Source organism: Ursus americanus, chromosome 2, assembly GCF_024610735.1.
Source record: "Ursus americanus isolate L20-20 chromosome 2, mUrsAme1.1.p, whole genome shotgun sequence".
Classification (NCBI taxonomy): domain Eukaryota; kingdom Metazoa; phylum Chordata; class Mammalia; order Carnivora; family Ursidae; genus Ursus; species Ursus americanus.
In genome coordinates, this window is record NC_142128.1 from 88,502,722 (window position 1) to 88,527,301 (window position 24,580).

General features: G+C 34.6%; 1 protein-coding gene across 8 annotated transcripts in view; it reads right to left on the minus strand.

Moving 5' to 3' along the window:
- The window catches only part of RASAL2 (RAS protein activator like 2), a 339,913-nt gene that overhangs the window by 212,894 nt on the left and 102,439 nt on the right, over nt 1-24,580 (minus strand). For 4 of the 8 annotated variants that reach the window (XM_087858630.1, XM_045811302.2, XM_045811301.2 and 1 more), the window contains exon 1: nt 13,198-17,947. The exons of the other annotated variants lie outside the window; for them this stretch is intronic. In XM_087858630.1, the coding sequence (XP_087714756.1) occupies nt 13,198-13,795 (598 nt within the window). In that variant the 5' untranslated portion in view covers nt 13,796-17,947. Of the gene's footprint in view, nt 1-13,197; nt 17,948-24,580 lie in introns of those variants that run through there. 8 annotated transcript variants of the gene reach the window in all.

Consider the following 24,580-nt stretch of genomic DNA (forward strand, 5'->3'; position numbering starts at 1 on the left):
ATCACCTTATTTTAAAGGCAGAACACCTCCACCCAACTCAAGGGCCAGTAATATTACAAGAAGGCTTATTGCTTAAAACTCCTGGCTTGGGATGCTGTCAAGAGGTTGGAGGTAAATAAAACATTAATACTAGACTATCAATGCCTAGTCTCCACACATTAGAATCATCATACAATCTTAAAAATGTCCTTACTCTAAGATTCTGGCAAGTTCTGTGACATGGATGAATTCCATTAGGTAGAGTTTTCAGTAGTCCCTTGGATAGAGAGCAATGTCTAAACACTTTGAATAAAAAAAAATGTTCATTATAAGTTGCTTAAAATACCATCACTATTACTTGGGAATGTTAATCATGCCTTTCTCAAAGAAAGTTTGAAGAACAGAATCACTAAATACCCATGACCAGTGATCATTATTTTACATTTATTGTCAGTAATTTGTTGTATATTATTCTGTCAGTAGTATAAAATCATCACTAGTATTTACTGTACATCTATAGTACATAACATACTGTACTAAACCAGGCATAGGCTCTGCCTCTCTTTTAAAAAAGCTTAGATCTGGGAATAAACCCACAAATGCTGACAGCAACTCATATGTTCTAACCACCAGATACCACTTTTCCTCAGAACAACAAACCACACACATAGCATTCAAAATACCCTTTATTTTGGCCAAGGTTATGGTTATATACTGTGCTAAGTTATAATTGTATTGGTATCCCTTAAAGCCTCAAACTATTTTGACATTTTGGTGACAATATCTTTTTAAAAAATGGACAGAACACAGGATTTCTGTTTTGTAAAAGCAAGTGAATAAATAATCATCATCAAATCCATATATTGGAAATTAAGAGACAAACTAAGGATATCTCAATGAGAAAATTCACATGAGAATGGCAGGAAAAAATGCCTGTGGTTTACTGACTCAAGCTCAGTCACTAAGAACCTGTATACTCATATGGATAAGGTTTCATAATCATAGATTCAGAGTCATTACTCATCTTACTCTTCTCTTTGCTTCCTCACAAAGATATACCAGCCTTGAGTGTGAGAAATTGACTAAAAACTGCCTCAGGCAGATAAAAATATGGCAATCGTCCTCGCAATGAAGACAAATTGCCATGTTCATTAATCAAGCTACCAGTGGGAAACACTAGATCACGATGAACTAAAAACACAGGTGTAGGAAATTGTTAATTACTCAAAGTATTCAAATTAAGACTACAATCTTATAACTATCTTACACAAATATTTATTAAATGAACACAGATATAAAATACAAATCAAATAACAAGACTGTAACATGTTTAGATAACAAATGGAAAAATGAATATGACTAAAAGTCTCAAAACACCACATCCTTATACTGGATGCAGGATAGATCCTTTACAAAATACAAGGGTAAATACCAAAGAGAAATGATACATAAGTCCATGTAAAACCTTGTTTATGAATGTTCATAGCAGTATAATTCATAATAGCCAAAAAGTAAAATAAGCCAATGTCTACCAACTGATGAATATATAAACAAAATGTGTTATATTCATATAATAGAATATTATTTGGCCATAAAAGGAAATGAAGTGCTTGACCGACGCTATAACATAGATGAACGCTGAAAACACTGCACTAATAAGAGGCGACACGCAAAAGGCCACATAGTATAGGATTCCATTATATGAAATCTACAGACATATCTATAGAGACAGAAAGCACATTAGTGGTTACCTATGGGTGGGACAGGGTGGTGCGCAACTGGAAAGTGACTGCTAATAAATACAGTTTCCTTTTCATGTTATAAAATTTATTGCAGTGTGGTTACACAACTCTGTGAATATACTAAAAACAGTTAAATTGTAGAAAAGGAAAAGAGTCGTGATTCTACCACATACATGAGATACCTAGAGTAGTCAAATTCATACAGACAGGAAGTACACTGGTTACCAGCGGCTGGGGAGAGAGAAGAAAGGAGAGTTACCGCATAACAGATACAGAGTTTCAATTTGGGAAAATGAAATACTCCGAGATGGATGATAGTGATAGTTGTACAGAAATGTGAATGTACTTAATTCTACTGAAACTCTACACTTACAAAGATTAAAATGCTAAATTTTATGGTATGTATATGTTACCACAATTGAAAAGTTCAGTTGCGCTGTATACTTTAAGTGAATAAATTGTATGGTATGTAAATTATATCTCAATAAAGCTGTTAAATAAAAATAAATAAGGTAGGGGTGTGTGTGTGTGTGTGTGTGTGTGTGTGTGTGTATAAAAGAAAGAATAGTAAGCGTGCCACCACAGTGGGTAAACTCCTTATCTATAATCATAAAAGTTGAGTGGCTCTGCTAATAGACTCTGGTTAGCCTCAAATAAGATGGCCAGATGTGCCAAGGTCAGGGTGCTAGCCTTGACACTCTCACTATCCCCACAAGCCCTGTCTGAGTGACTTTATCCACTCCTGTGGCTTCAGCATTCATGTGCTCATGATTCCCAAATGTACATCTTCATATGGAAACCGACCTCTGCTCTTAAACTGCTGCCCCATTATTCCTAAGTGCTCAATGGGCAGATGCTCCCAGGTTCCTGAAAACTTCTCAGACATCATATGCTCAGAAGGCCATAAAATGGAGAGGTAAGAACAGGGGCTTGAAGTCAGAGAGACCTGGGACCTACCACTTACTAGTTGGGCAGTCTTAGAGAAGTAACTAAACCTTTCTGATTCTCTAATTTCCTACTTTTAAAAGGAGATTCCTTCCAACTACCTCACAGGATTATTCAGAGGAGTAAACCAGATAAATGCATATAAAATACTCAGAGGTTGAAAAACCAAGCATATAGAAATTACTAAACACATGTTCACTGTCTCCCCCTTTGAACTTGCTCTACTTCTTTATTCTCAAATTCAGTTAAAAATGTTACCATTTTCCAAATCTATAAACCTTGTTATTACTGATCCCTATTTGGCCTTCTGCATTATTCTAGAAATTCTATCCATCCACCTCAGAAATGCCTTTTTACTAGAATTTCTACCCCCATTTATTTTTGACACTTCTTTAATTTAGGCTTCTATTATGTCTTACTTAAACTCTGACACAATTTATCTCTCCATCATCAGTCCATCACCCATGCTAACGTAAAATTGTCCTCCAAAAAATGAAACTTATCTCCTACTTTAAAATTTCTGTTACCTTTGAAATCCAAAAGCCTTAGCTTGGTATTCGGCAAAGAACTCTTTAAACACTAACTCAGTTTCCTTTGTAGTCACATCTACTCACATTCCCATGCTCTACGTTTTTTACTTTGTGAACTTCTCACCATTCCCTAACTGCACTCCTGACACTCACATTGTTCCCTGTGTAGAATACCCCTAATTCCTTTCCTTAACTTGGGGGACTTTTATTAATCCAAACCTAGTTCAAATGACATGCTGTCAGAGATGATTTGTGTTATTTATCTTTTACATATCCACCTCCTCACCATGTTGTAAACTATGAGAACACGGATGATGGGCTACGTTCATTCTGTATCACCCTTGTTTGCTAGTGATGAAAGAAAAAGGGGGGAGTCAGCACTAAAGATCCATATCCAGTTACATTAAGAAATTTTTGCTCTAAGGTAAATGCCAGAGACACCTACTATTTGGTATAAATCACACCATAAAGTTTCAGCCAGTGAAATAAATTATTAATCATAATATTTAAAACCAAAACCAAATCCTTTCTGTTTTGTTATTATTGTTGTTTGCTTTTTGCTTCTTAAGACTTTACCAGAAAACCAAGGAACTATTCACTTTTAAAGGCCTGAGGAGTAAAAAAATGATCTAGTTGCGACACACATCAAAAAATATTTCTTGGATGACAAAGCAAGTTTTAGAATGGTTAACTGAGAATTCTACTGGTTTTTAGGCTAGGCCCTAACATTAGAATCTCTGATTTTGGAAACTGAGATTAATAGCAAACTCTAACACTGAGAGACAGGTACAAGTTTATGGCATCATGCCCCTAAGTGAACCACCAGATTACTTACCTATGAAGAAATAAATTCTATCCTAGGTTAGAGGTGGCTCAGCACTCAAGATTATTAGGCATAGTCCAGAAAAACTACTCTGTGGTTGATGTCACCATTAACTACCATTGACCACAATGGACTGGCTCCTTTGTTTCTCAACAAAAAATGTTGTATCTCAATAACCTAGTATCTCAACAAAGAATGTCTTCTGGTTATCTCAGGGTTTGGTAATAAAAGGCTCAACAACTCAAATTTCCAGAAATTTAGCATGAAAAAAGATACTGGAAGCCAGAACATTGGATAACGGCTAAAAAATCTTTTTTAGGAAATGGACTAGGATATTTCAGATAAATAAATAAATTGGCTAAGAAATTTTATTACTTAGGATATTGGGCTCTCTTATATATTTATTTCTCAACTTAATGACTTGGTGAATATAAGTTAAATAACTTTGTTTTGGCTAAAAAAAGTCAAGCTAGCCAGTTATTTGTTAAGGAAAGTCTTCGCACATAGAGCACATATTTTTTTCATTTTATTTGTCAGATTGCTCAGAAATTGCAAAACCACATGGAAAGAGTGAAATCTGATCATTTAAGCATGAGACAAAAAGAACAAGAAAATTTTACTTTCAAGAATAGCTTCACTGGAACCTTTGGTACAAATTCAATGAGGGAAGTAAACTAAAAATAAAAGTAAGATTTTTTTTAAATCAATTATACCTAATAATTAGCTTGAATTTTTATGTTAGTTGGATTTACTTAAGTATGAGGCAAAAATAATTATTCACTCTGTTAACATTGGAGGTCATTTTACTTAGCACATAAACTAAAACTCCAGGTGAAAATAATTTTAAAAACATAAAGTACCAAAATGAAATAAGCAGCAGAAAAAGTTATCAGTAATAGTGACTGCAAAAATTTAAATCATTTCAAAGTAAAATTGCTAAATAATAAAAGCACCATGAATGAATTCACTAGAGATAATTTTTTTCTCCCCCCCCCCCAGTAGGCTCCAAGCCCAGCGCAGAGCCTAACACGGGGCCTGAACTTACTACCCTGTGATCAAGTCCTGAGCTGAGACCAAGAGCCAGATGTTCAACTGACTGAACTACCCAGGCGCCCCCACTAGAGATCATTTCTAAAGCGTCATTTACATTCTAAAATTTAGAAGACGATTATATTTTATGCAATGGGCTAAAAAAGCAATACACAGTTTTGATCTCAAAAGCACTTGATAATAGGATCCAAAAAAATTACTGTGTAATCTGAGAGGTAGGAACGTAGTTTTCAGGTAATTTACCAAAACAAAACTGTTTAAACAAAAAATGATCTTAACCAAAAGTGCTAGCATACCTCAGCAAAAACACCTTAAAATAATTGTCCACCATACATAGGTTATCCCAGACATTTCAATGCTAGTAAAGTAATAGGAAAAAGAATGATAAAAAAAATACGTCTCAATATATGCCAATTTAATACAACTCACTATTCAACTTTGATACTCTAAAATACTAAATATAAAATCTCTTAATGTGGGAAGTATATTTAAATCCAGAGTCAAAATCATATTTTTTGTAATACTGGTTATTAACTCTAAAGACTTAAATAAAAATAGGTGTTACCAGTGGTATGTGGCTAAAAATTTAATAGCTACCACTTCTGAAACACTAGGACCCACAACCATCACCACCTTTTGATTTGTAATATTTCTAAGGTATTAATAGCCCCACCATGGTTAATTTGAAGATATCAATACAATGTCACTACATGGTAATTAAGACTAGATACACATTAATAAATAGGCTTCTGCAAGCTGGCTCCCATACATCACTGAGAATTAACTTGCATTGAGCTCTTACTACTTGACAAGCACTCTGCTATAGACTTAACATAGCCCATTTCATTTAATCCTCCCAATAACCTACAAAGGATATACTACTTCATCTTACAAATGAGGAAACTGAGCCTCTGAGAGATAAAGTAATTTGCCCAAGGTCACATTACTAATAAGGGGCAGAGCCAGAATTTAAAAATATTTTTAATTGTTTTAATTATCATTCTTCATTCCAACCCATTGTTATTAATGGGTCTGATTTTTAAATGAATTAACTCATCCATTTGCCTACTTATTTGTAGTACTACAGTAATTAGTAATATTTTTTGATAAGAAAAATGAGATCATGACCTGAGCCTATATTTTTTATTGATATTTATTGTAGTACTATTATTGATGACATACAAAGAGTTTGGAAACAGGTCTTCATGTCCCCAAAGACTGATCTTCTTTCCTGTAAAATATTCTGCTTCTAAAATAAGGGATGCTGATTTTAAATATCAGATAAATAATCAGTAATAAACTAGAGTTCAGTACAAAAATCAACATACTTTATCATCTTTAAAATTAACTGTAAAGTCTGCAATAAAAACAGAGTTCAATCACAAGTATAAAATATGTGACAGATAATTTCCTTTTATTAAAAACATTTTCAAAATCCTGATGGAAAAATTACAGAAGTCAGGAACAAATGGAAGTGTACATACACACACAGAGCTCTTGGGTGGGAAGTCTACATATTGTAAAAAAAAAAAAAAAAAAAAAAGCAATGGTTCTTCCACTGACTAAGCAGTTAGTAAATAAGAAGCCAAAATTAAGTACTCCCAGAATTTAAGAACACATTTAGAAAATATCACTTAGACAAAACTGGCTATCTTAAGAAATGATTTTAGGGGTGCCTGGCTGGCTTACTCGGTAGAGTATGCAACTTTTTTTTTTTTTTTTTAAGATTTTATTTATTTGACAGAGACAGCCAGCGAGAGAGGGAACACAAGCAGGGGGAGTGGGAGAGGAAGAAGCAGGCTCCTAGTGGAGGAGCCTGATGTGGGGCTCGATTCCAGAACGCTGGGATCACGCCCTGAGCGGAAGGCAGGCGCTTAACGACTGCGCCACTCAGGCGCCCCAGAGTATGCAACTCTTGATCTCGTGGTTGTGAGTTCAAGTCTTACTTAGAAATAAAATCTTAAAAAAGAAAGAGAAAGAGAAAGAGAAAAGGAGAAAGAAAGAAAGAAAGAAAGAGAAAGAAAATAAATAAATAAATAAATAAATAAATAAATAAATAAATAAATGGGGCATCCAGTGGCTCAGTCTCGTCTGACTTGATTTCAGCTACAGTCATGATCTCCAGGTCATGAGATTGAGCCCCACCTCGGACTCCATGCTCAACAGGGAGTCTGCTTGAGATTTTTCTCTCTCCCTTCCCACCTGCTATTTTGCTGTCTCAAATAAATAAATCTTGAAAAAAATTATTTATAAATGTACAGTTAAGATTGAAACATTTCTTAAGTCCACTCCAAGAAGATTCCAGGATATCCTCATGAACAGATGGTTTTATTTTTACGTTATACTATTTTTTTAAGGATTTTGTTTATTTATTTGAGAGAGAGAGAGAGATAGCGAGGATGAACGGGTGAGGGGCAGAGAGAGAGGGACAAGCAGACTCCCTGCTGAGCCAGGGCTCAATCTCAGGATCCTGAGATCATGATCTGAGCCAAAGTCAGACGCTTAACCGACTGAGTCATCCAGGTGCCCCTAAAAATTGGGGTCCCACTATTAGTTTCGCAAAGCACTTGACACATACTATCTCATTTAATCCTTGTTACAACTCCATAGCATCTATATGACAGCTCTATTTTCTTTTGTTAAGCTTTTAATTTTTATTCCAGTATAGTTAACATGCAATGTTATATTAGTTTCAGCTGTAAAATACAGTGATTCAACAATTCTATACATTACTCAGTGCTCATCATGATTAAGTATACTCTTTAATCCCCATCACCTATTTCACCCATTCCCCCACCCCCACCCCCACCTCCCCTTTGGTAATCACCAGTTTGTTCTCAATAGTTAAGAGTCTGTTTCTTGATTTGTCTCTCTCTCCTTTTTTCCCCCTTTCCTCGTTTGTTTCTTAAATTCCACATATGAGTGAAATCATATGGTATTTGTCTTTCTCTGAATTATTTTACTTAGCATTATACTGTCTAGCTCCATCCATGTTGCTGCACATGCAAGATTTCATTCTCTTTATGGCTGAGTAATATTCCATTGGATATATATACCACATTTTCTTCATCCATTCATCTGCTGAAGGACACTTGGGGACAGCTCTTTTTTTTATAAAGAAAACAGAATTAGGTTATGTCTACTTCACAGCTAAAAGGAAGAAGAGCCAAATTTAACCTTGATCTAACTCCAACATAAGGACTAAGCAGTATATTATATAACTATCATCGACCTGTTTGGTACCCGAAAATAAAATTAGAAATTTTAATTACTTAATTAAAATTAAAATCCTTACTTTGTTACTAAGGATTATGACCTGTTTTAATGGTCTTCCTTATATTTTTTCTGAAAAAATTTATACAGTGATTTTTTGCTTTTATAATTGGAGAAAAGTTTGATTTTGCAGGGGAAAAATCTTATTGCTTACAGAAATAGAAAAATCTGTGAAATAAGAGAAATTCCAGGAAACATTTTTAAATATAGAGACACTCAGAATATTTTAAACATATGCTGAAGTCATGCAGAAAAGAATAATTTGGTACATATTAATATATAATATGCAAATTTTAATACTGCAGATATAAATAGCTAATATTAATAGCAAATATTAATAGCTAATATCCTAGCAAGGTTAAAATATTTTATTTATTTATTTTTCAGAGAGAGAAAGAGAGAGTGAGCACACAGCAGGGAAAGAGGCAGGCAGAGGGAGAAGCAGGCTTCCCGCTGAGCAAGGAGCCAGATGCAGAACTCTATCCCATGACCCTGGGATCATGCCCTGAGCCAAAAGCAGACGCTTAACTGACTGAGAGACCCAGGCATCCCTGAAATGCAGTGATTCTTATGAGAAATGGCAGAAAGGAACATATTTCTCTGTACTTTGCAGACATCTCTTTTAATTTATAATGAAGAGTTAAAAAGAAGGCCCAATTATAGAGATCTGAGGCACTATATAAGTTCTTATACTAACTAATCCTTACCACTATTTATTAGATGCACATCTTATGAACTTACAGTACTTTTATTTTTTCTAATTTGGTTAATGATTTCCTAGAATAAATGAGGAAGCTACTAGTTACTTAATAAAATAATGTGCTATATTCCCAGAACTAGTGTCTTAGGAACACAATAAACAGTTGATGAATTTAGGTATGAGGTCCTTTCCAATAGGATTTTTTAATGAAAAACTGGTTAAAAATTGAATAAGCATATTGAAAGAAAACTATCTAGAAAAAAATAGTCTTCTAATTCCCAAGTGAGGGGTCTTTAAAAACATAATTAACACTGGGGAGAGAATATTATTACTATGACATTATAAATAATGTCAGCTTAACCAGACATAAACTATAATCAGAAAGAGAACTACATGGGGTATATTTAATTTCCTTTCCTTTTCTTTCTTTCTTTCTTTCTTTCTTTCTTTCTTTCTTTCTTTCTTTCTTTCTTTCTTTCAAGCTTTCATTTCTATCCCTACCTACTGACAGAGGAAGAAAAATAATTTAGGAATGAAACTGCCTCCTAGTAATTTAGAGTTTACATTCCATGCATGTTTACACATTTTTTCTAAGTTTCACATAGTAAGTGGCAACTAGTAGGCCCTATGATATTTTGTTGATTTGATATGCTATGATGGGCTTATGGTTACTCCTCTCTTCCTGGGTGTTTCAATTTATTTCCACTACTGCAAACATGTTGACTCAGTGCTTAGACATGGGCCCAAAGAAGCTGGAATTACTTTTAGCCATAAAAGGTACAAGTTATATTTTTTATATTGTATCATTTGACCTATATAATATCTGATCTACATCAGATAAAGGAATATATATTGCACAACTGGAGGGTTGAACATGAATAGTGAAGCCTTTGAGCTTCTCCCTCTTAAATTGGTTAGGGACCCTGAGCATGATATATTACACTGCTTTAAGCATGAGGGTAATTATGGTCAGCAATGGCACAAGAAACCTGCTTATGCTCAGGAACATACACATGCTCAGAACAAGTGTAGGTGCACAGAATTTAAGACTAAAACATTTCTACATACTTACATTTGTTAATTATAACACTCAACAATCAGGTATCCTCTTTCTCCTCATTTTTAAAAAAAAACTCTATCAATATAAGTTCATTTTCTTAACAGAAACAAGATCTAATATATATTGAACAAATGCTAAGTATTCCTTCTCTTGTGGGGAAGGAGAAATGCAGACTTCTCAAACTCAATACACGGGAAACAAATAATCAAATCAAAAAATGGGCAGAAGATATGAACAGACACTTTTCCAATGAAGACATACAAATGGCTAACAGACACATGAAAAAATGTTCAAAATCATTAGCCATCAGGGAAATTCAAATCAAAACCACATTGAGATACCACCTTACGCCAGTTGGAATGGCAAAAATTGACAAGGCAAGGCAAGAAACAACAAATGTTGGAGAGTATGTGGAGAGAGGGGATCCCTCTTACACCGTTGGTGGGAATGCAACTTGGTATAGCCACTATGGAAAACAGTGTGGAGGTCCCGCAATAAAGTTAAAAATAGAGCTACCCTGTGATCCAGCAATTGCACTACTGGGTATTTACCCCAAAGATACAGATGTAGTGAAGAGAAGGGCCATATGCACCCCAATGTTCATAGCAGCATTGTCCACAATAGCTAAATTGTGGAAGGAGCCGAGATGCCCTTCAACAGATGACTGGATTAAGAAGATGTGGTCCATATATACAATGGTCCATATATACTCAGCCATCAGAAAGAACGATTACCCAACATTTGCAGCAACATGGACGGGACTGGAGGAGATTATGCTAAGTGAAATAAGTCAAGCAGAGAGAGACAATTATCATATGGTTTCACTCATTTGTGGAACATAAGAAATAGCAGGAAGATCGGTAGGAGAAGGAAGGGAAGAATGACGGGGGGGGGTAAACAGAAGAGGGAAGGAACCATTAGAGACTATGGACTCTGGGAAACAAACTGAGGGCTTCAGAGTGGAGAGGGGTGGGGGACTGGGATAGACCGGTGATGGGCATTAAGAAGGGCACATATTGCATGGTGCACTGGGTGTTATACGCAAATAATGAATCATGGAACATTACATCAAAAACTAAGGATATACTGTATGGTGACTAACGTAACATAATAAAAATTATTATTTAAAAAAAAAAAAAAGAAATGCAGAAAGGTTCATACCTGCAGGAGGTTAGAAAACCACGGACCTGGACTCTCTGCTGAATACAAGCTATTGCCCAAAGAGAAAAGATCTCCAGATAACAATGAGCTCCAATCTTTGTATTAAATAGCACATTTCAGTTTTAAGAGCTTGAATCTTCATTGGTGAAGCGCTTAGGGGATATCACAGTATTTGTTTAATAAAAATTACTGATCTGACTGGAAAAAATACTGTGTACTGTTCTTTAATTATTGGACTTGAAATCACTTTTAATAGCACCTTAAACTGTTTATGCTTCCACATGTATGATTATTCTATGATTATAAGCGATAAAGAATATTAGGAAATATATTAGGAATATAATAAATACAGAATATTTTGTATCTCCTTAAGTAAACCATAAATGTATAAAAAGTAAGGGACACAATCTTTGAGCACATCACACATACTAGGCAGTCAACAGCTTGGCAAATTTACTAGAAACTGAAAGTTAACTACGAAAGCCCTAAATCTTTACGCACACACACACACACACACACACACACACACACACAACCCCACCCTAAACCCCCAACACCCTATAGCTTTCTTTTATCAAATGCACACATATTAACTATTGAAAGACACTGATCCTAAGAATTTATTTCAAACTCTTAATTTCCTTTAACACTCCTTTACATCATCCTGTCATCACCTGACAAGGAAGCACACATCCAAGGAAATCCAACAACCTGGTCTTCCAAAAATTTCAACAGAATGTTAACACAGGTACATCAAAAATATTTTACTCTTGGTAATTATTTATAACCCAAGGGTAAGAAGTAAATGGATAAATTTAATAGTATTAAAACTTACTGAGCAAAAGAAAATCTAGGGAGGACAAGATTTACGAGGAATACTGAATTACTAACACACATATACTTTTCAGTGATATGTCACTCTTTCGCATTCTTCATTTTAAAAGAAACAAAACTATACTCCAACAACAAAACTCTTCAACAACTCCCTCATAATTTTCTAAAGAGTTTAAATTTTCGTGATGTGGTCAACCTTACAGTAAAGATAAGCTAAAGTATTCTAATAGCAAGAGCTTGTCCAAAAATGACCTCAACTGAATGGAGATATTATCAGAGTTTCAGTGCTGAGGTTTCCAAAAACAACAAACAAACAAACATGGGTCGTAACACATAACTGAAATAGTTCAGCAGATAAGGTCAATCATTTCCAAGGCAATCACATAAAACTTTAAGAGTTCTTTTTTTGGATTTAATAATGCTAGCATCAATATAAAACATTTTTAAATTTTAAACAAGTCCTAAATGAGGTTTAAAAAAAACAGATGATTCTTTTGTCTGAAATGAATCAAGCACCAGCTTCTATACTGTCATCTGAACAAACTCAAGATTTGCATCTCTTGCTTCCATATTCAAATTGTGTATTTTTATGACATAAGCAAATCAAATTCCAACCAATTAAAAGCTATCAATACAATTCTGTTCTAAATAGTTCTAACAATGTTTGTTAGTTCTTATGAAAAGGTAATAATACAAATTCTGTTTAATTCTCAACTTTCTCATGAAGAAATTGATTATTTTTCCTCTAAATCTCATTTAACTTGCAAAAGTGTATCAGTGGAGATAAATAAGGGTTAAAAAACAAAGCAAAACAAACCCTTTTACACAGGCTCCAAAGTAGAATTCAAGAGTATAGCATATGATATAAAAATTCCTTATATTTAACCAAATCTATTCTTACTATTATTTACTACCATTCATTGAAAGAGGATTTCTGAAGTAGTGTTTATCACTCGTTAAAAATTATACAAATTAAATAAATTTGTTTTATAATGAGCAAACAGAATGGTTTATCTTATTGAAAACACAAATAATTAAAATTCCAATAGTAATTGAAATTGAGCCATCCCTTTTTTCTCCCCTTATTCATCACAATATACCTTCTCTTACTGGCTCATTGGTTGATTCTCCTTTTAGACTCAGCATCCTGGAGAAGCCACTGGAAAGAGTAGAGAAAATGCCACGGATGAAATATCCCTGCTGCTCAGACTCCTCTGACCTCCCTGAAGTTGACCACGGTCTAACAAATCTGATATTGCAGCGGGGTTCTGGCTCTGAAATAGATCTGGTGAATGGAACCCGAAGTGACCGGGTGTTGACCAAGTTCAGCTTCTCTGTTGATGTTCCATGGACCTCGTTAGCAGAGGAAGAAGCATTACTGCCAACCATCTTTGGCAGGACCTTTTGTTGCGGTTCATCCAAGTCTTCTTTATTAGTCTCCAAGCTCTCCCTTTTGCCCCCTTTCCACCTAAAGCTGGGATGTGTTTGCCACCGATAAGCACCCAGTGGCTTTCCTAGATTGGAAACTGCACGTTCATTTTTCTTCTTCTTGCTTCTCACTGGACCACGCCATGGATAGCTCTTTAAGCTTGTTCCTATCTCCGAATTTGCATATGCAGGTTCTGACAAAGATCTTCGATAGCTTGGAGGACAAGGTGATGTCTGTCTCTTAAAGATGCTCATCTTCCACGACTCCATTTTTTAACAACTTCTCTAAAACTTTAAGTTTCCTCTACTCTGCAGTCTTTGCAGTCGAACCACACTTGTCCGTGCAGTCCAAAATATTCAACTGCTTAAGCAGCTTTCTTTGTGTGGCTTTGAACCACAGCAGATGTTGCTGCTTAAGAGCTGGTGTCATGTTATTACCCCATTTTCCCAGATCTCCGAAATTTCAGCAGCACCCAAAAATCTCTTGCCTGAAGCAAATATCTTCAGAGTGCAGCAAAAGTAAAGATTTCCAGAAGATCATCTTTCTTCCTGCTGTAGGTTACATTTCTGTACTAAGTTTTCAGGAAATGATTTTAAAGAAAATAAGAAGTGAAATAAAAGCGACAAAAAACCCACAAACACCTTTATGGACCAATAGCAGTTAAGTGTTCACCATGCAAATGATAGTAGGTTAAAAACAGATTGTGAAAGTACTCAAGCTGACATGCACACTTTACGGAAGAAGAAAGAAAACTTGCCTAAAAGCCTGCCCTTTAAGTGACAACTCTTCAGAATAGTTTTTAAAGTCTATATTTCAGAAATTTAATTTCAAGAGAATCACTGCTATTTATACCACAACTTCTTTCAAAACTAATGCTGTTTTTCAACCAATAGGTAAAGTCATATACTGTTTTGTTCAAGGAGGCACTACAAGGAGGAGGAAAAATGAGCAAAAGAATGCCAAAATTTAAAGCCATTTTAAAAAATAAAATATACTAGGGAGAATTTTAAAAGCATAAATGGACAGAAAAGAGAACAGGGACAGAAGATATTTGCTATGAACTACAGCAAAGGAAAAGCAAAGTCTTGAGGCAATATCTTGTGGGAACCGGAACACAGGAACATACATATTTAGATGATTTCTAGAAGGGGAAAGTTTGCTTTATAAATCTAGTTGGGATAAGTTGTCTGGAAATATATTCCCTATCTGTTTAAACAAAGAAATTCCTTTACTCTTCTTTGTGCTGCTTACAACTTTAAAAAAAGAGCTGACTATTCAAAATTTTGTTAAAGCAAGTACCTTATAGTGAACCAAGATTATGAATGCCAAGTTTTTGGCTGGTTAATTTTTTTTTCAAATGTCTGCTCATAAACTCCTGAAAACAGGGGTTTCAAATGGAAAGCCTGACAGACTTTAGGCCACCAATAAAAGAGATATAACGTGGTAATCAAATCACTCTGCAAGTTGTAGAAAAAATAATTTTATCTGGAAAACTAAAAACCTATTCATGTAGTTGCAGAACGTGTCCAATGAAAAACCGTTCTCACACTAAGTCCTGCTACTGCAGAAATAGGAAATTTAGTACCTTATCTATTCTTTTAAACATATTAAAATATTCTAGTTATTTCCATTATCATAAGACAATAATCCCATTTTTGTTTGTTTATATAGGCTTGAAATTTATATGTCTGTATTAAAGAAATGTTGAAGTACTTGGCTTTCCCAAAAACATATCAAAGTAGAGTGTCTTACAGATGTAAAATTTTCTCGTTATAAAAAAAAAAGCAAAAACAAAAAAAAACCTCAAAACAAACAAAAAAAACCTCAGAAATCTGACTTTGCACAGAGAGAAACAATAAACATTGAGCTCTAATCTCTATTAATGGCATATCACACCATCTACAAAATTTAATCTGTGATGAAAATAAACCTAAAGGTAACATGTTAAACTGTAAAGCTTAAAAAATAAACCATAGGAGAACATATTTGCAAACTGAGGGAAGACAAAGATTTCTTAGAACATAAAAAAGCAGTAACTGTGATAGGAAAACATGAATAAATATAAATGCACAAAAATCAAAAGCTTCTGTTAGTACAAGACATATTAAGAAAATCAGTAAGCAAGTCATAAAATGGGAGAAAATATTCGCAATACAAACATCTCACAATCTGACGACAATATATAAAGAACTACAGCTAATGAGTAAAAAAAGAAACCAAATATTTAAAATAGTCAAAAAAAATAGTCAAAAAGAGTTGAACAAACCCTTCACAAAGAAAGCTATATAAATGGTCAATAAGCATATGAAAAAGCACTCAACCTCATTAGTAATTAGAGAAATACAAATTAAAGCTATAATGAGATATCACACCCAATAGCATGGCTAACATTTAAAGGGCTCAGAACACAGGTGTTGGTGAAGATGTGGAGCAACAAGAAAACTCATAACTGGTAATAGGAACATAAAATGGTTCAATTACTATGAGGCAAATTTGACATTTTCTTTATAAAGGTAAACCTACATCTACCCTATGACCCTGTAGTTCCACTCACAGGCATTTACTCAAGAGAAATGAAAATATACATACTTGTATTTCAATGTTCACAGCAGCTTTATTTAGAAAGCCACAAACTGGAAACAACCCAAATGCCCATCACAGTAGAATGGATAAACAAACTGTGGTATTTTCATACAATGATGTACTTACTACTCGGCCAGAAAAAGAATGAACTATTAACAACAACAACAAAAAACAATGTAGATGAAGATCCCAGATATTATGATACCAAAAGGAACTGGACACAAAAGAGTACATACTGTAAGATTCCATTTCTATAGAGTTATAAAACAGGATAAATTAATCTATAATGGAAAAAAAGTTGAAAAAGCAGTGGTCAGTGGTGGAGGATACTATTAACAGGAAAGGAGCACCAGGAAGCTTTTTGGGGTGATGAAAACTTTCTAAGTCTTGATAGAGATAGGAATATGGGTTTATAAAATTATAAAAACCCATCCAAGTATTCACTTAAGATTTATGCATTTTGGGGGGCACCTGGTGGCTCAGTTGGTTAAGCATCTGACTCTTGATTTTGGCTCAGGTCATGATCTCAGGGTTGTGAGATCGAGCCCACATCGGGCTCCATACTCAGTATGGAGTCCGCTTGAAATTCTCTCCCTCCCTCTGCCTCTGCCCCTCCTCCCACTTGTACACATGCAGGCTCTGTCTCCCCCTTAAAATAAATTATTTTTTAAAAAAGATTTATGCATTTTTCCATAATTAAATTTTACCTTAAAAATTGTAAGCAATACTGAACTTTTAGTTAATAGGTTTGCTTAGCCAGTGTTACAGGTTACTGATTCTGAAACTACTTTCTGTGTAGTTTAGGCTTGAAGAAAGGCGTAAACACATCGAAGAGAATAAATGGATGGATGGATGAATGAATATATAAATATATACTAATATTAGAACTAACACCATGTGCCCCCCAATATGTTGAACTGTGAAGGATACATACTTGTGTATTATTCTGCAAAACTACACAACCTAAATCTAATCTAACCATAAGAAATATCAGATAACCTCAAATTAAAATTCTACAAAATAATTGTCCTTGCTTCAAAAATGTCAAGGTCAAGAAAAGCTATGAAACTGTTGTAATTCGAAGGGGACTAAAAAGAGACTATTAAAAGCAATGCATGATTTTGGATTAGATCCTGAACTGAGAAAAAAAATAGCTATAAAGGATATTATTGGGACAACTGACAAAACTAGAACATGGATTATGGATTAGATAACAGAATCATCTCAACATTAAATTTCCTGATTTTGATAAATTTTCCTAAGATTACAAAAGAGAATGTTCTTATTCTTAGGACATTCACACAGAACTAATTAGGGACATAGGGATATGATGTTTCCAACTTATTCTCAAATGATTCAAGAAAAAACTACGCATAGGAAAGTAGATAAAATATGATAAAGCAAATGGGGCAAAATGTACACAATTACTGAATGTAGGTAAAGGGTATATGGGAGTTTCTTGCATTCCAGCAAATTTTCTATAGGTTTGAAATTACATCAAAATAAAATATTATACAAGTAAAATTTTTAACTCTGCAATTATTTTGTTTGGGTCTATAATACAGATAGAGAGCATTTCAGAGTATCTTTTGACTAATATAAAGAATTATCTAGTTCCATAGGTTTTATGGGAGAGGGAGGTTAATCAAGATCATCCCCTATTAAAATACCTCAATGGAAAATTAAATTAAGACTATAATTTTGAGGGGGCGCCTGGGTGGCTCAGTTTAATATTAAGCGTCTGCTTTCAGCTCAGGTCGTGATCCTGGGGTCCTGGGATCAAGCCCCGCACAGTGTTGGGCTCCCTGCTCAGCTGGGAGTCTGCTTCTCCCTCTCCCTCTGCCCCTCCCCACCCCGATTAGTATGCTCTTTCTTCCTCCCCCCCCACATCTCTCTCTCTCTTGCAAATAAAATTTTTTTGAAAAAACAGACTATAAGTTTGAGAAAAGTTGCACAGTGGGAGAATTTGAGCCCTGTAACCAACATTGCGAAGTTCAGAGACTAATGTTAAAACAAGAAAAATCTTTTATACACTAAATAGGTAAGGCAAAAATAATTATCATAGTTTCTAAACTCATCAACTCAATTCTTTTGAGGAAGTACCACAGATCTTCTTACCATAAACGTCTTTATTTAAGGAATATGGAACTGGAAAATACTAAATAACACAGAAAAAGATTCAAGAGAAACCAGAAAGCAAAAGAATAATAGACCAAGGAAGTGACAGTCTCTAAGAATAGCTAAAGGAGAAGACTCGTCTCTCTCATAGCTGCTAAAGTTTGAGTCAAGTGCTTCAATTATCTCATCGCTATGAAAGACTGAGATCATTTATGTTATTTCTCCAAGTTTTATCTTTTATCTGAATTTAAGACAATAACTTGCCACTCTACGTTTTCTGAATTTCTCAAACTATATATAATGAATTCATGAATTTTTAAGAAAGTATTCACAGGATTTACAGTTTCTTGAAATTAGAAACAATGACAGCAGTACCACTGAATTACCACATTCACTCTAAATCCTACTATAAATATTGGCTGCAGATTGAAGTGTCAGTACACGAACATTTCTACCTCAAGTTTCAATCAACTACTTTAAAAATTTTCACAATAATAATATGTAATATTTAAAGCACAGCTTCAGGAATCACTCTGGTTGCTAAGTCAAAAGAAACAGGTGAATTATCTAAATGAATATGCAAGTACTTACATCTGCATAGAATAATATTTCAAATTGTAATTGAGCACCTACCATGTATCAGGCACTGTATTAGGATTGTAGGAACAAAAAGAGCACTGGGTGCTATATGCAACTGATGAATCATTGAACACTACATCTGAAACTAATGATGTGCTATATGTTGGCTAGCTGAGTTTAAATTAAAAAGGTCAAAACAAATTAAAGAAAGAAGGAAAAAAAAAAAAAGAACAGGGCAGACCCTGTCCCTATCCTCTTGGAACTGCCTGTTGATCAGGAAACGCTTACATTAGGAAGGGAAAAGTATACAAGGTGTTTTAGTAAGAGGATTTTTACCAAGTCTAAAGCTTAAAGATAGAATCAACTTCCGAGATTCTCTTGATCTTGAGATTCTATTATTATAGTCAATTCTACTAACATGTGACATGCATTCCGAAAAATCACCACACTATACAAAATTGCACAATAAAACTACAGGGCTTATGGGGAAGTTGGGGTTAGGGAGCCAGACTCAGGAACAACAACAAGACACGTAAGAAGAATAGAAAGCTAATACAAACTATAGACCATCTTACACATGTTAAATGGTTAAGAAACACCTATGTGCTAAAATAAATATGGCAGGTTAGTTTGAAAAAAATTTTAAGTTTGCCTGTGGAAGTGGGCATCAGACGGGTTGCAGCTTCTGCTTTTTCATGAAGTAGTGGAAGGAGGGTTATCTGAAATCTGAAAGAGAGCCGCAGTATTCTGAGTAGATGGACATGGCTCATAACACAGTGGAGAACTGAGGTAGCCACTAGCCAGTTGACATGTATGCTTTCTAAGTATTTCCTATACTATACAGTTTAAGTGGATACAGTTTTCTGTGTTCAGCTAGTGTTTCTCAGATGAATGGCATAAGCAAACACAAAATCCACGCAATGTTCAAATTGTTCCTTAACATCAAGCACATGGTACAAGTTCTGGTTTTGAAAACAAGCATGGTAACAGAACCAACTGTATTTCCTCTCCCCTCCATATACAACTGACCAGTGAACAACCACACAGGTCCACTTATACATGGCAGGGGATTAATATAAATACAGTACAGTACTGTATATGTATTTTCTCTTCCTTGTGATTTTCTTAATAACATTTTATTTTCTCTAGCTTATTTTTCATTATAAGAATACTGAATATAACACATACACAAAATATGTTATCAGTAAGGCTTCTGCTCAACAGTAGGCTATTACTAGTTAAGTTTGGGGGGAGTCAAAAATTACATGTGGATTTCTGACTACACGGGTCGGTGTCCCTAACCTCTGCATTGTTCAACGGTCAACTGTAAAAAGGAGGTAAAAATCTAGGAGACGTTACCACTGGAAAGCAGAATAGCAGCAGAGAAGTGGCTCTTTTTTTAATTGAAGTATAATTAACACACAGTGCTATATGAGTTTCATGTGTGTAATATCTCAACAATTCTATACATTACTCAGTGCTCATCACAGTAAGTGTACTCTTAATCTCCTTTATCTATTTCATGAATCCCCCATTCCTCTCCACAACTGTTCTCTGTATTTGAGAATCTGGTTTTTGTCTTTTTTTTGTTCATTTGTTTCTTAAATTCCACATATAAGTGCAATTGTAAGGTATTTATCTTTCTTTGACTTTAAGTTGGCATAATACCCTCTAGGTCCATCAATGTTGTTGCATGTGGCAATTTCTCATTCTTTCTTATGACTGAGTAATATTCCTTTATATATACATATATATATGTATATATATGACATATATATGTATATGTATATATATGACTTCTTTATCCATTCATCTATTATTCATCTTTATCCATTCTTTCTTATGACTGAGTAATACTCCTTTATATATATGACTTCTTTATCCATTCATCTATCAGTGGATACTTAGGTTGCTTCCAATTCTTGGCTGTCGTAAATAATGCTGTAATAAACACAGTGCATATATCTTTTCAAATTAGTATTTTCATTTTCTTTATGTAGCTACTCAGTAGTGAATTACTGGATCATATGGTATTTCTGTTTTTAATTTTTTGAGGAACCTTCATACCGTTTTCCGCACTGGCTGCCCCAATTTGCATTCCCACTAATAGTGCACAAGGGTTCCTTTTTCTCCACATCCTCACCAACACTCATTATTTCTTATGTTTTTGAGTCTAGCCATTCTGACAGGTGTAAGGTGATTAGCTCATTGTGGTTTTGATTTGCATTTCCCTGATGACGGGTGGTGTTGAGCATCTTTTCATGTGTCTTTTGGTCAGCTGCATTTTTTCTTTGGAAAAATGTCTATTCAGGTCCTATGCCCATTTTAATAGGATTATTTGTGGGTAAAAAAAGGATTATTTGTGGGTTTGGGCGTTGAGTTGTATAAGTTCTTTATACATTTGGGAATATTAACCCCTTATTGGATGGAGATATATATATATATATCATTTGCAAATATCTTCTCCCATTCAGTAGGTTGCACTGTCATTTTGTTCATGGTTTTTGTTGTTGTTGTTGTTGCTGTCTTTGTTGTGCAAAAGCTTTTTATTTTGGAGTAGTCTCAATAGTTTATTTTTGCCTTTGTTTCCCTTGTCTGAGAAGAAATATCTAGAAAGATGTTGCTAAGGTTGATGTCCAAAAGATTAGTGCCTGTGTTTTTTTTTTTTCCTCTAGGAGTTTTATGGCTTCAGCCGTCACATTTTGGTCTTTAATCCATTTTGAGTTTATTTTTGTGTTTGGTGTAAGAAAGTGGTTCAATTTCATTCTTTTGCATGTTGCTGTCCAGTTTTCCCAGCACCACTTGTTGAAGAGACTGTCTTTTCCCCATCATATATTCTTGTCTCCTTCGTTGCTATTTTTTTAGTCATTTTCTTTTTTAACAATAAAATCTATTGAGATTTTATTTTTATATTAATTTCTCTAATATATGTAATTTTACAATTAGCATGTGTATTTTGCTCCTTTTGAAAACAGAATATATATAAAACTTCATATAAATATATATATAGAAAATCTACAAACAGCCAAAATAAAAGCCTTAACATTAACTCAAAGAATCTGAATTAGAGAACAGGGACCTAGAAAAGTCATCAGAGATCAACTTAACCAACTCTGTCATATAATCAGACAAGGCCAGGGCAAAGAGATTTGTCTATAGTTACTCAGTTAACAGCAAAACAAACAAACAAAACCATGTGTATCCCAATTCCCAGTTCAGGATTCTATAACCTTCTTAAATTAACATTTTCCAAATTAGTCTTCCCAAGAACACAGTTGAAAATTTTAAACTTAAGGAGCGTAAGTGTGACATTAAGTCCAGTTATTGTACTGTTACTTAAATGCTAAAATTCTTTCTTATTTAAAGTTTAAAATAGGCTATCATTTTCTCATTAAAATGTCCTTTCAGATTTACTTCAACTAAGGGAAGCAAGCAGAGACGAAAAGGCAAAACTTGAGCTTTCTCAGTGTACAAATAGCCTGCCATCACTTCCTATCTTAAGACATACCTTTTCTACACTGAAATTCTATTCTATATATCCCACATGCCCTTTTGTAATAGAAGACACGACATATACTACAATAAACAGAGTTCTGGAGTTCTGTTACTAGAATAAGAAAGTACATACCTTCTTAGATCAATTCATGGAAAGCTTTAAAAATAGAGTCACTTCTCTTAACTAGAAGACGACATCTTTCAAAAATATAAAGTCTTTCTTTATACAAAGCTAATTAATAACAAAACATCCCTTTCCCATCTCCTATCACTGGAGCACATCTGCTTCCCGATGAAACACTTCCTGTGGCAAAAACTACCTCCCTTCTAAGTAGTAAAAGTCAAAGATACACCTGACATGTACACAACTGTTTCTTGTTGAAGAGACAAAGATATGTCTAGAAAGGTCAGATGAAGATTATTTTTAACAGACAAGTGCTGGAATCAATGATCTTTTAAAATAAGGTAGCATTCTAAAATAAAAACAAAAATGATGATTCCTAATGCCATTATTAAAGTCTCTTTTAAAAAATAAAAAATAAAAACTCTGGTTTCCTCTAACCTCTCTGATCACGCCTTCTCTATGTAGTCGAAATGGGAGTTTTTCAAAGCTGGGTCCTTAGCACCCACTCCCCAAATTCTCACTATGCACATCATCATTCCCAGTTACCATATCGACTTATACCTCCAGTTCAGACCTTGTCTCCACTGAGCAACATAGTCATATATTCAATTCGACATTTTGTGTTGATCTCAAATTCAAAATGTATAAAACCTAGTCCCATGGTCTTTTCTTTAAAATCTGGTCTCATTCCAGTGTTCCTTAACCTAATAAAGGGCACCACGTCCATTCAGCTATTCAAGCCCCAAACCTCAGTCATCCCCCTCTCTTACCATTCAATAAACAAACCATGGATCTTGCTGATTTTTCTTTCTATGTATTAATTAATCTATCTACTTCTTGCCATTTCCCCTAAATTAACCTACTATTACTTCTCACCTAGATTACAACAGCTTCCTAAATTCATCTACTATGGCCCCGTATAAACCATTATTCTTGCTATAGTCAGAAGAATCTTTTCAAAATACAGATTTATGGCATCCTATTTAAAACTTTTCAGTGGTTTCCCACTACTCTTATAAAAAGCAACACAAAACAAGCCAACATTCCTTAATATACCCCTGGTCCCTACCTACCCCACCCCTTCAGCTTCCCTCTTAAAGACAAACTTAAATCCTTTCAGTCCTTCATACTAGCTACTCACCTTCCCACCACAGGGTTCATGCTCACATTGCTCCCTCTACCTATGGACGGATCTTCCTCCCCTCATCGTCTGCCTACTCATGCTTCTGATTGCAGTTAGGTGTTACCTCCTGGAGGAGGCCTGTCCTGAACTCCTTAAGTCAAATCTCTCTATCGTAGGCCTTCACAGCCTCATGCATCTCTCTATTACAACTGCATTTGTATTTGGTCATTTCCTTGTGAGATTATTAATGAACGCCTGTTTTACCCACAAGGCTATAATCTCCATGCCTGTTTGTATTATCCATAGTGATCCCCACTGCTTGGCAATGATGGGCACTCAATAAATATTTATTAAATTAATAAAATCTGAGAAAGATCTAGAATAAAAGTACCTAACTTCAGACTAATAGCACCTACTTAACATTATCTCTGATACCATGAAGATCACATCAAAATATATACTGTGGGGAGAGAGGGAGAGAATAGGGAGAGAAAACAGTCATATAATACACTGCAGGCAGTTGTTTTCCTTGAACCAAGTAGGTATTTGTTTCTTCAAGGATATGGATAGCAAGAAGTATTAAAGGAGGAAAAGTAAGAATAAAGCAAAATGGGAAGAGGACAAGAAAGAAGCATGAAATACTCTTCTAATTGTTAAATTTTTTTTCCCAGAAACCTAAATTTAGTTGATGCAGAAACTATTATCTTAAGTCACGTGTATGTATGAGGCAATACAGGTTGTTAGTTACAAGGAAACAAAGAGTAGTTTCCCTCTCGGGCCATGTCAATCTAAGTAGGGAAGTGTTATATCAAGTACCTGTGTTAGCTGCTGAGAGAAAAGAAAGAAAAAATTTAAAGAAACAAAGAAAGGTTAAAGACTTTTCAAATAGTACTAATGTTTTATGAAGCATAATACCATAAAATCATGTCCTCAACTTTTCAGGATGGTACTAATTATTTAATTTTCATTCTTTTCAATATAAAGGACTCATACAAATTATAAACAAAAGTAATTTATTTTCCTGTTGTAAGA